Genomic DNA, 17,368 nt, shown 5'->3' with positions numbered 1-17,368 from the left:
GGATGTCTTTTAACTTATTTAGGTTGTTTTTAGTTTCTTTCATTGATGTTTTGTAGTTTTCAGTTTACAAGCCTTGCACTTCTTTAAATTTATTCCTAAATATGTTATTATTTTTGATGCTGTTGTAAATGGAATTTTCTTTACTTCATTTTAGATTATTTAGTTTTAGTGTAAAGACATACAAGTGATTTTTGTTTATTGGTCTTGGGTTTTGAAATTTGGCTAAATTGGTTTATTATCTTTAATGGTGTTTTAGTGGATTCTTTAGTGTTTTCTATGTATAAGATAATGCCATCTGCAAATAGAGGTAGCTGTACCTTTTCTTTCCAATGTGGCTGCCTTTTATTTCTTTTTTTTCCCTAATTGCCCTTCCCTAATTGTCCAGTGTAATGATGAATAGAGGTGGTGAGAGTGGACATCCTTGTCTTGTTCTTTATCTTAGGGGAAAGGTTTTCATTTTTCACCTTGAGTATGATGTTAACTGGGATTTTTACAGATGGCTTTTATCCAGTTGAGGAAGTTCCCTTCTGTTCCTAGTTTATTGAGTGCTTTTTATCATGAAGAGGTGTTGGATTTTGTCAAATGCTTTTTCTGTAGCTATTGGGATGATCATGTGGTTTCTGTTCTTTATTAATATGGTACATTATATTGATTGATTTTTGTATGGTGGATCAACCTGGCATTCCTGGGATAAGAGTGGATGTGTTTTTAAAGAGCCTTGTATTTTTCACCTGGAGAGATGTAGAAACTTGTTCTACCACCATTGTCATGGAGGCAATAGGAATGGACCTGAGAGAACATAGCCTTTGGATAAATGCTTTATTTTCAAGTGCTAGGGTATAATATAAACAAGAAGCATTCAAAGGCTTATAGTGTAATGCTTTGTACAACACAGAAATAATTTTGACTCTTATTAAAACATCATTTCTTTGGACTTTTAAGTAGCTTCATGAATAATTTGAGGATTTATGTAATGTGTCCATTTTCTGTTGATCGTATGCCATAGTAATATTCTCAGAGTCTTGCAAGCTCTAGTTTGGAGTGCCCTGACTTCTGTTTTGACTGAAAACATATTTTAAACTTGAAAAATAGTAATTAACAAGTCATATGGAAGGGTCATCCTTTTGGGACAAAGGTTGTTCTTAGTAGTCTCTCAGGAGACCTTGTAGTAGGAACTTGTCACAGTATAGATATTACATAGATAAGTATCTAGAAAGGGGCAAAGGATTTGGAAAAAAAATGCTTGATCAAAGTTTTGAAGCATAGTTAATATTTTCTTCTGCTTAAAACTGCTTATAATTTGGCATGAATTAACTTGCATTGCATTCTCACCTGTGGGAATGCCTGTTTGGATAGATGCCTAGGTGCCTGTCAACTCTAGTTGAGAAGTTGAAATAATTAACCTCCTGAAGAAGTTATTAAATCAAACTTTGATGAAGTAGCTTCTTGTGCTCTTCCTTCTCTCTGCCATACCGATGTGTACACCCTCACCAGAAAATAGCTTCCAGCATCAGACATGTATTTTGTCCTTTATCTATTTTATCTTCCTGTAATTGCCAGACCTCCTTACTTTTTTCTCCTGACACTTTTTTTTTCCTACAGGGGTTTTTCAGATTAGACAAATCATTCAAGTTGACCAAGGAGAATTTACTAAATTTAATAAGATTCTTGGGCTTCCATTGCATTTAGGTGAGGAACTGTTGTTTGGATCTATTCTCCCTGCATCCCAACCAGGCCAAACTCTTAACACAGCAAATTTGGTAACACAGTATCTTTGTAAAACAGCTAAGCAAGCAATTTTAAGTGAAGTGGCTATTCGTTTTAGAAAATATTGTGGGTATTTGAAAAGAATGCCACTAATTAATGATTTTTTACTTTTCTCCTACCCTTTTGACAATCTGATGAAAGCTGCGGGTGCTCTTCATGTAAAAATGCACATGGCTCATTTGTGTGGACTGGGATGTCAGACACACCTTAAAGGCCATCCCCGAACTCCTGCTTCAAAATGCCCACCATTGGTGAAACAATCTAGTTGCGATAGAAGGGTCTCTAGGTTTTACAAAGCCATAAAATTATGTATATGGTTCAAATATAGCATAAATTGAGGGCAATTACAATTTCATGTTAAGTGTTACTTAACTAGAAAGAGCACATACATAGCTGCTGGGTATAATGGATGCTGTGATGAGTGACCCAGATCCCCCCTTGAGGGTTGAAGGATATATTCCCCCAGGCGCTGGAAGTATCCCCTGTGGAGATTGCCTTGGCTAAAGAGACCTACCTTGTACAAGGCCACACCCCTCCCCATTGGTATCCAGTGATTGATCCTTGTAGGGTACAAGGGCTTGAATCCATTGCCCTGACTTGGGGCAACTCTGAAAGGTCATCACAGATTCAGAGCTCCCCATGGGGTTGTCTGAATCCTTTGGGACTTCATGGAAGCCTAATTTCTCCCTCTGCACCATCATGCTCCCCCCTGCTCCACTTCCTTTCCACTGGTATTGATCCCAAGAGCACCCTCTAATTTCTTGAACAGTAAAATCTGTCTCAAGGTCTGCTTCTTGGGAAACCCAGCCTTGTCACACTAGGATTGACTTTTAGTACAAGTTAGCTTACTTCAGGCCATAAAAGTAGGCCTGGCTAAAATAAAAATTTAGTGAGATGAACTTGAATTTAGACTTAAACTATGTGAAGCATCCTATTGCTGTTTCCTTTGGACCTTATATTTCAAATAGGTTTCGAAAGTCTTGTTTTCTCTGGATTCATTTGTCATCTCTCAGTCTTGCTTTGGCGTTGCAGAAAACCCCCCAAGTCTCTGACAGCTTGGCTTGGTCCCACAGTATGCACCGGTGGAAGGTGTGGGTTAAATAGAAATGCTCACATGTCCCACAGAAACCCCTAGAGATTTCCCATGTTGGTAAGTGCGTATGTTAGGAGAATCTCTCTTATCATGATCCTAATCATATTTCTTGTAAATCCTAAGATTTCGCAGATAGGAGTTAGAAAATTATTGCTTTTGTCATTATCATTGAAATGATGTATGTCCATTCTGAATATCTGAAAAATGTGGAAAAGGTATAACAAGGAAAATTCTATGTAAAAATAAACTTTTCCTTCAAATTGGGATAATATTGTACATTTTGATAACTTTTCATTTTCATGTAATATTATATAATAAAGAAGTTTGCATATCCTTAATTAATCATCAAGTATATGAACTGCAGTGGTTGATAGAGCATATCTAATTTAGCTAGCCTTCTATTGTTATGTACTTGATTTTTCCTAACTTTGTTATTGGTAATAAGTAATACAAAGAACAGTGGTTCTTTGTGGGGGGATGGGCAGAAACTAAGCCTAGTGTTTCTGCTTTAATTAGTTACTTAAAAATACTGAGTTCTTTCATCCCTAAAATGTAGTGAACTATTAGATCTAAGAGTGTTCTGTCTATTGTTATTGTACAACTTCAAGGGATGCCATTTGTATAGATGTGAATTGAGGTCCTAAGTACAGTCTCATCACTGCTGCCGCTTCAAAAGCATAGCCACTATAGATCTATGGATCCTCTTTTTTTTTTTTTTTGAGCAATTTTAGCATATGAATATCCATCAGATTTTTATATATGCCTGCCAGATATAAAAAGAAGTATTTGAGCCATTTCCTTAATTGTCTACCAAGCAGATCTTGACGGGCAGTGACCTTTGGTCTCACCAGCTTTTGCTTCATATTATCCAGTTATTTTAATTCAAGAGGTCCCTAGTTCCATTATCTGTACCATGAGCAAGTCTATCAAGGAACTTACTTTCCCTCCCAACAATTAATAAAATCTAACCAGAGCAATGGACTCTGTATTTTCCTAAAGGTCATACCTATACTTCCTGTATAGTTCGATTTGAACAGTTTTTAAGATAAAATACAGTAGTACTCTGCTGAAGTTTATTACTTTTTAAATGTTCTCGTCTTTCCCATCATAAGAATACAGTTGTATTTTAGAATTGAAAGGAATATTAGTGGTCTTTGTCTTGTAGGTAAGTAATTAGAAGGAACAAGTAACTTGCCCTGTGGGACATAGCTAGCTATTTATTCATCACGGTAATCCGTCCATTACTTATATGATGAGAGAATAGCACAATTGGGAGGGAAACTCAACCAAAGAAATAATTGGTTGTCAGCCAAAATCTTTGCTGGGCTTGTTAAAGACCCTAAACAGTAATTGAGAATATAGATATGGGAGTTTTAACAACCTAAATTGTGTTTAAAACACTGCTTAGAGTTCCACATGACTTTGTTAACTCTTGTATCCTCTAATCATTGGAAACACATAACTGGACAAGTAAAATTTAGAGGCCAGTACAGTCTGGGCAAACCCTGATCATTTTGGTAAAGTATAGTTGTGCCTTGTTAGTACATTTCACAGGCCTGCAGGATGGTAGACAAACAATTGCGTAGATCAGGGGACTTAGTGAATTTTTCCTTTTTAGATTCCATTGATTACTGTAGATCTCTTTTGCCAGCTGATTATGACCAGTTCATCCAGCCTGTACTTTTACCACTGATACTGAGAGGTATTATTAACCAAGAAGGTAAAGGTCAGAGCCTTTCTGAGTAACTTGCTTTCCACAATACATTTGACACTGATGGCTGCTTAGAACAAGTGTGGAGGCATCATCAAAAAATTCTTTCCTTTAAATGATGTTCCAAGTAGCTAGGCGACTGCAAGAAGTATTTTGGGATTTCTTGTCCTTAGAACTACGTCCTATAGGAAGCCCCTTCTACGTTTGCTCAGTGATTAGGGCCTCAGCAGCGGAGTAATCAGTTCCACTTGACTAGGAATAAATCACCCACGTTGAACCATGATAGTTTCTGACAACTGGCAATGCTGATAAAAAACAAAACAAAAGATGTTAAGAAATCCGTGCCAGTGTGGAGCTGGTGTGCAGATTTGATGGATTCGCGTGCAGCATGCATTCTGCATTAGTCTTCCTTTCATCAGTTTTTCTCTCTTTGTAAAATAAAAATTGTACGAGGAGAAGAAAGGCTCTATTTAATGTAATAATTATTTCTATTTTCTTTCTAGCCCAGTTAACAGAGTTATACTCTAATTAGAGAGGTTATTTTAAGGAAAACGCCTTCTTTCTCTAAACAGTTATTTAAAAAGTGTTTCCTTCTTGAATTCTTCACTCTTAAGTTCTTCTCTATGATTTTAGGCTGTATGTGTAAACCTGATTGACCCTCCCCCTCCCTATTTATCGCCAGGGACACATATATAGAATAAACACCAGTTCCTTCGATCTCTACACAATTTTACTCATGCAGAAATTGAATACATGTTAATAGCTGCTTAATGATTTCTTCTTAATACAGATCGGTTATGCATAAAGTAGGAAGAGCCCATAGAATTATAAAATACGTCATTTTCTGCAACAATTTTTTACTTTCAATATTATTAAGTATAAGTTATTAAAGTAAAAGAAGAAAAGCTTTTTTAGCTATTGTTAAGTGCTCCTTGGTCCGTGTGTATAAATAAACTAGCCTCCTTCTACCCCTTGAAAGGCTAAACAGACTGTCCTAATACTATCATGATACTGATCCTGATATCAAGTGCCTTTGGTTCTGCCCATCAGCTTTTCTGTGTTATGTTTGACTGTACACGGAAGTACCTGGAAGATGCTCCACGCTTCCATCTTTGCTTCTGTAGGGGAGAGTATTTTCATATGTGACTGTAGTAATAACATTGTGTTTATTGATAAACACTACTTAATAACGAGGAATCGTTTATGGAAAGATGCTTGAGACATCTTTGTGTGATTCTTCTTTTCTTTCTTCCCCCCCCCCCCCCCATCATAGAACATATTATTTATAGCACAGTGATTAAGAGTACAATTCTGGAGGTAGATTGCCTAATAATTATAGTCTTGTGGTGGAGCTTCAATAGCCATTATACACAAATTTCTGAAAACAGTGCCTGACACATACCACACTCTCTGTTAGTGTTAGTGGCCCCTCATGTCGCCACTGCCTCTGCCTCCTCCACCACCCCCATCACGAGTAACTTCTTGTTGTTTTTATCATATTGCCATTCTAGAGATTCTGTGGTTTCTGTTTCTACAAAATGGGAAGTTTTCCTCTTTTTTTGGGGTACATATTCTGAGCATATTTAAAGGAGGATTTTTCCACTTAGCATGATTCTGAAACAGTCACCTTTATCATTAATAGTCAAGTATGTGCATAACTGATCCAGTTTTTCTCTTAGCTGTTATATTCAAAGCTTTTGTAAATAGTATATTTTAGATCCTGTGAATAATTGAACTTGGTATAGAATGGGATTTCCACTATACATTTTATAGAAATTGCATAGTAAATACTGAAATGGTGTGATATGGGACTATTAGGGTGAACAGTTTTCACAGCCTCTATATTGGATTAGTTAAAAGAAGAGAATAATGGCAAGATTAATTTGATAGCATTCATACACCCCTTGGTTAGCAACGTGTCTGAACCCAGAGAGCCTTGATCACAAAATCACGATTTTGAGTCACAACCAAAGTGAGGATATATAAAAGGAGTTTTCAGTAGGATTCAGCTGCTGTCCATCATGATGCTGGGTAAATGGAAAGTGCTTTGTACACACCCATCCTACCACTCACCACACAGAGCCTCTTTTGGGTTAATGCTCTTGCAGCTGGTTTGCACACATCTGCATCTACTGCAAGTCTTCCTTGCCGATAGCAGCTTGCCCAAAGGAGACAGCTCTAGTGAGCGCTGCCCTTTCTTCGCCGTGGAATGGCTATTTCTGCTCTCCAGGAGTAGGCATCGTCTTCCTCCCCTCCAACTCAACAGTGTAGACAGCTGGGTAATTGGCTAAGAAAGTAGCTTGGGGAGAACTTGTTAATGGCGAGGTTTAGCAGCTTCTGCACCTGAGTATATCAGGAAAAGTCTTTTTGTTTGTTGGTTTGTTTTTTTTTTTTTTTTTTTTTGCTGGCAAAGAATAATGGATCCCTTTAAGAGTTGGACTACATACAAATTATACAAGTGGAATTGTTAACAGTTAACATCTTAATTTTTTCATAGATGCTGATGATGGAGGAGAAAGAAGGGTATAATCCTTATTATGCATGTAAGGGCTGTTTGTATATTAGGTGGGCTCATAAAACAAATCTCTGTTTTCTTGTATGTAAAACTTGGTTGGTTCTATGAAATTTTATTTTTTAAAAAAGGTGGTTGTACTGCTCTTTCTTGGTAAAAAAAAGTCTAATCAACAAAATGATATCTTTTTTTTTTGTATAAGGTTTATATGTCAGCAACTAAGATGACCCGCACAGCTGGTTAAACATGTAAACACCAGGGCATTGGCTTCTGTATGTTATGGAGTACTCGACTTTTAAGTGGCAAAATCTCTTTAGTGGTTGTGCATTTACATAAGTATTGATCCATATGAGATTCCAACAGGAGTGTCTGATTAAACTAAAGGAAACTAATGCTTCCCATATGTGATGGTCTTTTCTCTCACAGTATGCTTTGGACTTTATTGGCATAGAAAAGACTGGAGCCAATTTCAATGGTTCACCTGTAGGATTCTTCCTTTGTTAAGGAGTGAAAATCCAAGCCTTACAGTACTCATGGTTCCCTATTCTGAGTTCGCTGCATCTTTTCGCTTAGCTTATTCGTTCTGCTGTGGAATTCTCATGGACTGTAGAGAGGGACCTTTTTTTCTTCCCCTTGGAAGGGTCTGCTTGGAATGAAGCAGACCCTTAAAGAGCTTATATTAAATGGATTGATGCAGGAATTATTTGAAGGTTGGATTTAGGTTCTTTTGTAGTTCTTTTCTTGGCAGAAGTTTATGTGTATGCCTAAATACAGTTTATAAAAGTCCAAGCTTCTGTATTATTTACTGACTAATGAACCAATATTTATTATAGACCTGATGTGTGCCAGATATGAAGATACAAAGCTGGGGTAGAGGAGTAAGATCCAGTCTATTTGTGGAGATGTGTATAGAATGAGTAATAACAATACGGTTGGAGCTTTGTGCTATAATGTATAGATAGATGGAAGAATGGAGACAAATGTATAGATAGAGAAAAGAATGGGAGATGTGTGTATGTATAATATAGATCAATACTTTGTTCATGTGTGATGGCATACAGACTGTGGCCATCTTATTGTCGTGGAGGTAAGAGCAAGAAAGTTGTCCCAAAGCAGATAACATTTACGTTGCTTTTTGAAAGCCATGTGAAATAAACCAGCTAGTTCAAGAGTAGTTGATGATATAATATTCTCCTGCTTCATTTTTCTCCGTAGGACTTAGCACCATCCTACATACTATGTTCATTTCATTCATTCATTCCTTGTCTACCGTATTAGGGTTAAGCTCTTTGAGGGTAGGGATTTTTGTCTGTTTGGATTAATTCTGTATCCTCAACACCTAGAAAACTGCCTAGCATGTAGCTGAATGAAAGAATGAAGTTTGTGAGTTTTAGAATAGTTGTCTTATTTTCCTTTTGCTTATTAAGACTGTCTCTCTACAGTTCCTCCATATTTTTGCTTACTATTTTTCATTGTGTGTACGGGAGTCTCCCTAGTGATAAAATGCTGTTTCCACACTGTTTCACAAACCCATCCCCTATTTTCCATCTCTCTTAGCTCATTTAGTTTCCAAACTCTCTTACCTGAATTCATATGATCTCCTAGCAGTTTCCATGTCTCTACGTAACTCCCCATAGATATTGAATATCTTCTCCACAGCTGTCAGAATTATCAGTCTGAAATACAGAACTGACCGGACCATTTCTTTGCTTAAAAGTCCCTAATAGTTCGCATCCGTCTAGAGTAAAATGTGTGCTCGTTAGGATGGCATGGAAGGCCATCCATAGCTTGGATTCAGCTGCATAAAGTCCCCTTCCCATCTTGTAATGAAAATGGGTCTGTTCATTTTCTTTTGTGTCACTAGTGCCTGGCATAGAGTAGAGAATTCACCAATAGTTTTTTGAGTAAATGAATGCGTACTCGTGTATATAAAGGAATGAATAACTATAATAATAAATTTCATTGAAAATGCTTTCTGTTCAAATAAAAGATGATATAAAAACCTAACTTGAACACTAGCATTTAAGAACAGTTTTTCCTTTTTACAGCTGATTTGTTTTTCTTAGCGTACAGCTGTTCAATTTGCTGTCCTCCCTCAGCATTTTTTAAAGGAATCTCTCTGGGCATTTGCACTGTTGGTTTGGAAGTAATCCAGTTTCTCATGGCTTTCCTCTCTGTAGGTCTTAAGACCCTTTATCCCCATCCCTATATGTTGGGTCTTTTCTCCCTAGCTACTTTCCTTATTTCTTTATAGAGATTTATGACTCTGCATGTATGACCATACCCATGTGTATGTCTTTTCTTTCTTCTGGCTATAAATTCCCAGTTTAAAGCTTTGCATGAAGTTCTAAGACCCTTAGGGTTAAATTATTTCTACAGAGCACACACTGACAACCCTGATCTACCTGTTTCCAACTTAAAATGATTTTTATTGTGACTGTTTGTATTTCTCTTAATTTCCTTTTTTCCCCCCCTTAAATGTGTGTACACAACTCAGATTGAAAATCTCCAAGAGCAACTTAGAGATAAGGAAAAGCAGATGAGCAGCTTGAAGGAGCGAGTCAGATCCTTGCAGGCTGACACCACCAACACTGACACCGCCTTGACTACTTTGGAGGAGGCCCTTGCCGAGAAGGTGGGTGACTGGCCCAGACTCCTCACAGACACATTGCTTCTGCTTTCCCATTAATCTGAAAGTCACTTTAGTGATGAGACTTGATAGAGAAGACAGAAGAAGTCGCTTTGGCAAAAGGGAAAAGAGCTGCCTGTACTGTTGCTGACGTACCCAGTGTAAGGGAAAGAAGATGCGTTTTGTTGTTGCCAATTTAAGCATCTGTTGCTAGGCAGGATGGATTCCGTACTGGAGGGCAGTGGCTGAAGTTTCTAAAGAATCAGCCATGTGCTCCCTGTTTACTATCTTCTCTTTATGTGTATGGTCAGCTAGAATTCGGTGATGTGGGAATGTCAGACACTGACCATCAGGAGGCAACATTAGTTCTCTTTTACTGTGCTGCACTGGGATCTAATATATTCGTGGGTTTTAGTTATTAATACAGTGTACTTGGTGTTTTTCTAGTCGTGGCCTTGCCACTTCATTTTGCCTTCATGAGCAAACCTAGTTTTTTTCAGGAATGGTTGACTAAATAAGAAGTGGCCCAACATGACAAGTGTTAATGTCTTGGAGGAGGTTTAAGGACTCTAGGTGGGGCATTTTAATTGGATTGTTCTTCTTATTATTTTTTCTTTAGGGAATAGGGTTACTGTTCCTTAAGCCTCTTGAACTCAGAATGTTTCAGGCTTCCTGCCCAGGGATCAAGGCTTGATCCCCAAATATATTCAGAAATAATACCCATAAATATACTTAAATTGCTTCAACTTTCAAACTTCCTGAGTATCTGTTGACAGAAGTTTTCATGGTTTCTCTTTTCTTTATCCTTCTTTATGCTTTAAGCTCAACAAATCATAATCTCTCCAACCTCCTCCTTTTTGCTGTGTGAGTTGTTTCCATTGCTTTGTAGGCAACATGTGAATTATATATAGAAAAGAAATATTTGCTACTTATTGTCCTTAGGGTATATGTATAAGTTTTTTGTTGCTTGGGATTTGAATAAATGAGATTATTCCAAAAGAATACTCTAGGGACATCTAATACTAATTAAGGTTATAGGAAAAGAAACCTAGGGGAATCAAAAGAACAAAACCAGATGTATGTTAGGGCAAGATAGGTTGGAAGGTTGAATTCTTTAAAAGGTAAATTATTAACAACCTTTCACTGTCTTTTGAATGGAGGATGGAAGTGTGAAATTTTATCAGCTAGAAGCTGAATTGCAGTCATATGATAGAAGTATGAAAGGAATTTTCTCATGTATTGATGTGCTCTCTTATCAGGAGCGGACAATCGAACGCTTAAAGGACCAGCGGGACCGAGATGAGCGAGAAAAGCAGGAGGAAATTGATAACTACAAAAAAGATCTTAAAGACCTGAAAGAAAAAGTCAGCCTATTGCAAGGCGACCTCTCAGAGAAAGAGGTCAGGATCACCAAAATGGAATTACTTGGTTTGCTTAGCCAGTGCATTATGTGTATATGTTGTTGGTGTTTACAGAATGCATATAAAAAAACGATCTGTTGGAAGATTTAAAGAATCTTCTTGTAGCAGGGATTATTTCAGGAAGCTTTGCAGAGATATAGTAGATTGAATCATTTATTTCCTAAGTCTTACCTCTTACCTCTTCCACCTGTTATGAGTTGGCTTCTTACTTGTTAACGACATTTTACAGATCCTAAAATAACAGTATTTCTCCAGTTACATTTGGAGAAATATTGTGCTCATGGTGAGGAAGCTGATAGACGAACGGAATATGAACAAGGAGGACAGTCTATTTACATCAGCTCTTAACGATCACCTCAACATTGGCAGAGAAGTCTTAAATGATTGTTGACCAATTAGGTGACTTAATATACTTTGATTTTCCTTTTGAAGAATCTTGTCGATGTCACCTAAATAGCAAAAATGCCTAATGCCTTGTGATCAGATAATCATGAGCTTTAGGGGCATTCTCAGGGTTTTCTTTCTAATATCTTTAGGAAAATTTATGGGAATTTAAGTTTGTAATAGAATGTTTCTTCCAAACTTAGAAGAGAAGAAAAAAGTCAGTGTAGCTACTAAGGTTGACTGCGTACATTCACAAAGCTTGACCTACTTCCATTTATTTTGTGGGAATGGATATGTACTGGTAGAGCTCTTTAAATCACTATTCAGTGGGTATTTCTTGGGAATTCATTTTGGTTTAGTTAGGACTTGAAAACCAGAGCTAATGTTTTTGTTCTGTATTTCATGTTCTTGAAATGGAAATATGTCAGTATATGCTAATGGAAAGAAACTACAAACCACCAGGGAAATAAATTTAAGAATTTAAATCTCCATTTTGTTAATAAATAGTATTTATTCTAGATGTATGTTGCTTCTTTCAGGCTTCACTCTTGGATCTGAAAGAGCATGCTTCTTCCCTGGCTTCCGCAGGACTGAAAAAGGACTCACGGCTTAAGACACTAGAAATTGCTTTGGAGCAGAAGAAGGAAGAGTGTCTGAAGATGGACTCACAGTTGAAAAAGGTTAAAGAAAACTTTTCCAATTTTTTGCTTTGCTTTATTTATTTATTTAAAGTTTCTGCTTTAAAACAAAGTGAATCAGCTATACATATACATATATCCCCATATCCCCTCCCTCTTGCATCTTCCTCCCACCCTCCCTATCCCACCCCTCTAGGGGGTCACAAAGCACCGAGCTGATCTCCCTGTGCTGTGCGGCTGCTTCCCACTAGCTATCTGTTTTACATTTGGTAGTGTATATATGTCCATGCCACTCTCTCACTTCGTCCCAGCTTACCCTTCCCCACCCCGTGTCCTCAAGCCCATTCTCTACATCTGCGTCTTTATTCCTGTCTTGCCCCTAGGTTCTTCATAACCATTTTTTTTGTTTTTTTTTTTAGATTCCATATATATGTGTTAGCATACGGTATTTGTTTTTCTCTTTCTGACTTACTTCACTCTGTATGACAGACTCTAGGTCCATCCACCTCACTACAAATAACTCAATTTCGTTTCTTTTTATGGCTGAGTAATATTCCACTGTATATATGTGCCACATCTTCTTTACCCATTCATCTGTCGATGGACACTTAGGTTGCTTCCATGTCCTGGCTATTGTAAATAGTGCTGCAGTGAACATTGTGGTACATGACTCTTTTTGAATGATGGTTTTCTCAGGGTATATGCCCAGTAGTGGGATTGCTGGGTCATATGGTAGTTCTATTTGTAGTTTTTTAAGGAACCTCCATACTGTTCTCCATAGTGGCTGTACCAGTTCCCATTGCCACCAGCAGTGCAAGAGGGTTCCCTTTTCTCCACACCCTCTGCAGCATTTATTGTTTGTAGAGTTTTTGATGATGGCCCTTCTGACCGGTGTGACGTGATACCTCATTGTAGTTTGGATTTGCATTTCTCTAATGATTAGTGGTGTTGAGCATCCTTTCATGTGTTTGTTGACCATCTGTATGTCTTCTTTGGAGAAATGTCTGTTTAGGTCTTCTGCCCATTTTGGGGTTGGGTTGTTTGTTTTTTTGATATTGAGCTGCATGAGCTGCTTGTAAATTTTGGAGATTAATCCTTTGTTAGTTGCTTCATTTGCAAATATTTTCTCCCATTCTGAGGGTTGTCTTTTCGTCTTTTTTATGGTTTCCCTTGCTGTGCAAAAGCTTCTAAGTTTCTAGGTCCCATTTCTTTATTTTTGTTTTTATTTCCATTTCTCTAGGAGGTGGGTCAAAAAGGATTGCTGTGATTTATGTCATAGAGTGTTCTGCCTATGTTTTCCTCTAAGAATTTTATAGTGTCTGGCCTTACATTTAGGTCTTTAACCCATTTTGAGTTTATTTTTGTATATGGTGTTAAGGAGTGTTCTGATTTCATTCTTTTACATGTACCTGTCCAGTTTTCCCAGCACCACTTATCGAAGAGGCTGTGTTTTCTCCACTGTATTCTTGCCTCCTTTGTCAAGAATAAGGTGACCATATGTGCGTGGGTTTATCTCTGGGCTTTTTATCCTGTTCCATTGATCTGTATTTCTGTTTTTGTGCCAGTACCATACTGTCTTGATTACTGTTCCTTCTTTGCTTTAAATAACAGCATAGTAGAAAACTCTATAGTGTCCATATGGAATAACTTACCAGTGGAGTAATAATCTCCTAAAATTCAAAATACCATTTATCCCTTGATTAATTCTCTTGGCGTTCTTGTCCGATTTTACTCTACTCCTGAGAGTCCCCGAACTCTTAGAAAATTGGCAATTCAGAGTAAGATTAAAATATGCAACTCCTTTATAGATGAAATGTAAGACAACAATGTAAAAATCTCAATTATCTGATATTTTTCTTCTACTAGCATTAGGCTTCCTGGAAAGAGCTAATTTAACAGTGACAGTCACCCGTACCAGTGAATATTAGAATTTGGTGCAGGTATTTACTATCCATTTCATTGGTTTATTCCTCTCTAATCTTTACATGGCAGTTGGTAGTTTTCAAAGCACTTTCATGCTTATTATCGCTGAGTTACCAACTCTGATTAACTGGGTCCAGTTCATGTGGTTACTGATGAAAAGGGGGCCCAGCCTAGTCTTGAGACTTGGTGCTGTTCTTTTTCCATACATTGGGTGTGTTCAGCATGAACACCTCGTGATGAATCATTATTTAGGGTATGCCAGAAATGAAGTCATATTCTTAAGCTAAGGAAAGGAAGAAAATCCAGTAGCTTAAAGTTACTTTTGAATAAGTAGGAAAATACTTTTTTTGAGATTAACTAATTCAGATTTGGTAATTGACTTTTTTCCCCCCGCACTAAATAAGCGGAAGTAATTTTCTATTTAATACTGGAATATTGAAGATAAGACTGTTAGATGTATTTAGGATTATGAAACTGAGCAGTAACTGTCAAGAGTAATAAATGTTATTCACTAATATTCCAAACTCGCCTATTTATGACAATCCCACATTTTCTCTGTTTATTTTATTTAAAAATTTTTTTTTGCGGTACGCGGGCCTCTCACTGTTGTGGCCTCTCCCGTTGCGGAGCACAGGCTCCGGACGCGCAGGCCCAGCGGCCACGACTCACGGGCCCAGCCGCTCCGCGGCATGTGGGATCTTCCCGGACCGGGGCACGAACCCGTGTCCCCTGCATCGGCAGGCGGACTCTCAACCACTGCGCCACCAGGGAAACCCCTCTTTGTTTATTTTTAATCTCCTTGTTATCATGATACTTCTATAGCTGGTCATTTTTATGATCTCGTAAACTTTGTGTTTAGGTTCATGAGAAAAAAATCAAGTTACCTTTGGGTAGAGGACTTGGTGGCTTCCCCCTACTCTGATTTATTACTTGTTTTTCTACTAATTGCCATTTTACTTTTCGTATTTTCCCTTCTTTCATTCTGGAAGACTGTAACTTTTCATTTTAATTAATTAGTGATGTTTTCCTATTATACTGCTCCCACAATGCCCTCCTCCAACCTAAATATAGGTTGCTCTAGAGTTTGCAATATACATTTTCACTCTTTTCTTTTTCCTCAGCTTTTTCAATGCCAGAAATTGTATATATTTAAGGTGTGCAACATGATGCTTTAATCTATGTATGCATCGTGAAATGGTTACCACAATCAAGCTAATTAACACATTCATCAACCTTAAATAGTTACCTTCTATCCTGTGTGGGGTGAGAACGCTTTTTAAAAATTGTAGTATAATTGACATATAACATTTTATTAGTTTCTGGTGTACAATGTAACAACTCAATATTTGTATATATTGCAAAATCATCACCACAGTAAATCTATTGAACATCCATCAATATACATAGTTATAATTTTTTTTCTTGTGCTGAGAACTTTTTTTTTTTTTTTTTTTTTTTTTTTTTTGCGGTATGCGGGCCTCTCACTGTTGTGGCCTCTCCCGTTGCGGAGCACAGGCTCCGGACGCGCAGGCTCAGCGGCCATGGCTCACGGGCCCAGCCGCTCCGCGGTGTGTGGGATCCTCCCGGACCGGGGCACAAACCCGTGTCCCCTGCATCGGCAGGCAGACTCTCAACCACTGCGCCACCAGGGAAGCCCGTGAGAACTTTTAAGATTTATTCTCTTAGCAACTTTCACATGTGCAGCACGTATTTATAGTCACCATGCTGTACATCACATCCCCAGGACTTACTGTTTTGTAACTGGAAATGTGTACCTTCTGGTCACCTTCACCCATGTCACCCACCTCTGACTCCCCACTACTGGCAGGCTACCGGTCTTTTCTCCGTATCTATGAGCTTGGTCTTTTTGTTTTTGTTTTAGATTCCATATATAAGTGCAATCATAATGATATTTATCTACTCTGTCTGACTTATCTCACTTAGCATGTTCTCAGGTTCATCCATATTGCGGCAAATGAAAAGACTTTCCCCCTTTTTATGGCTGAGTAATATTCCTATGTGTGTGTACATACCACATTTTCGTATCCATTCATCCACTGATGGACACTTAGGTTGTTGACAACACTTTTTAAGATGTATTCTCTTAGCAAATTTCAAGTATGCAACACAGCATTGTTAACTAGAGTCAATATCCTATATGTTAGATCCCCAGGACTTATTCATCTTATAACTGAAAGTTTGTGCACTTTGACCAACATCTTCCCATTTCCCCCACCCCCAGCCCCTGGCAACCACCCTTCTACGCTCTGCTTTTATGACTTCACCGTTTTTAGATTCTACATTATAAGCAAGATCTTACATGTTTTTAATATGTGGCATTTCCTTCTCATTCTTCCTTGGAGTGTCCATTTCTCTGCTTACATTGCCTCTCTATTCTTGGGTGTTGTCTCCTTTTCCCCTTAGTGCCTTTAACTATTTTTTAAAAATATTTTATTTATTTATTTATTTGGCTGAGTTGGGTCTTAGTTGTGGCGCGCGGGATCTTCATTGTGATGCGTGGGCTCTCTAGTTGTGGCGCATGGGCTCCAGAGCACATGGGCTCTGTCGTTTGTGGTATGCAGGCTCTCTAGCTGAGGCGCGGAGGCTCAGTAGTTGCGGCGCGCGGGCTTAGTTGCCCTGTGGCATGTGGGATCTTAGTTCCCTGACCAGGGATCAAACCCGTGTCCCCTGCACTGGAAGGCAGATTCTTAACCACTGGACCATCAGGGAAGTCCTGTGCCTTTAGCTATTTATCATAGTTACTTTAAATTCCCTGTCTGATAATTCCAACATCTGTGTCAAATATGTGAGTCTTATTTTTTACTAGCAGGGGCTAGAGTGGGAGAAATGCCCTTTCCCTAGGTGGGATAAAGCTCTGTTAAAATTTTTACTCCTGAGGGTCAGTCTTTGGATAGAGTACGCTTTGGGCATATTTCACAGTTGTTACTCTTCCCCTCCTGCAGCCAGAACCACAAGGGGATTTTTGTTGGCTCTTCACTGTGAGACCCTGGTGTGGTTCCTGGATTAAAGCGCATGAAAGTATGGGCCCCCCTAAAACTGCCGGCCCTGGGACTTTTCTCACTCGTTTGCTTGTACGTCCATACTCAGCCCCCAGCAGTTCCTTAAAATTACCACTTAAGTGTTTCTGCTCACAGCTTCTGCTCCAGGTGAGCAGATCTCAGCTTCAGCTCTGTGGGTTTGCCAGTGTCTCTTGATGTTGGAGGGGTAATTTTTCCTGTGACCTCAGTTCTCTGATAGGTCCTAGAAAAGTCATTGATTTTCTGTTTTTC

General features: G+C 38.3%; 1 protein-coding gene across 6 annotated transcripts in view; it reads left to right on the top strand.

Moving 5' to 3' along the window:
* Positions 1-17,368, top strand: part of ERC1 (ELKS/RAB6-interacting/CAST family member 1) — a 399,625-nt gene that overhangs the window by 130,445 nt on the left and 251,812 nt on the right. For all 6 annotated transcript variants that reach the window (XM_082850733.1, XM_082850731.1, XM_082850730.1 and 3 more), the window contains 3 exons: positions 9,581-9,718; positions 10,972-11,112; positions 12,057-12,197. In XM_082850733.1, the coding sequence (XP_082706859.1) occupies positions 9,581-9,718; positions 10,972-11,112; positions 12,057-12,197 (420 nt within the window). The remainder of the gene's footprint in view (positions 1-9,580; positions 9,719-10,971; positions 11,113-12,056; positions 12,198-17,368) is intronic.

This window comes from Leucopleurus acutus, assembly GCF_964270905.1.
Source record: "Leucopleurus acutus genome assembly, chromosome: 11".
Taxonomy (NCBI): domain Eukaryota; kingdom Metazoa; phylum Chordata; class Mammalia; order Artiodactyla; family Delphinidae; genus Leucopleurus; species Leucopleurus acutus.
The sequence above is the reverse complement of the archived record's forward strand: the minus strand, read 5'-3'. Positions and strand labels throughout refer to the sequence as shown.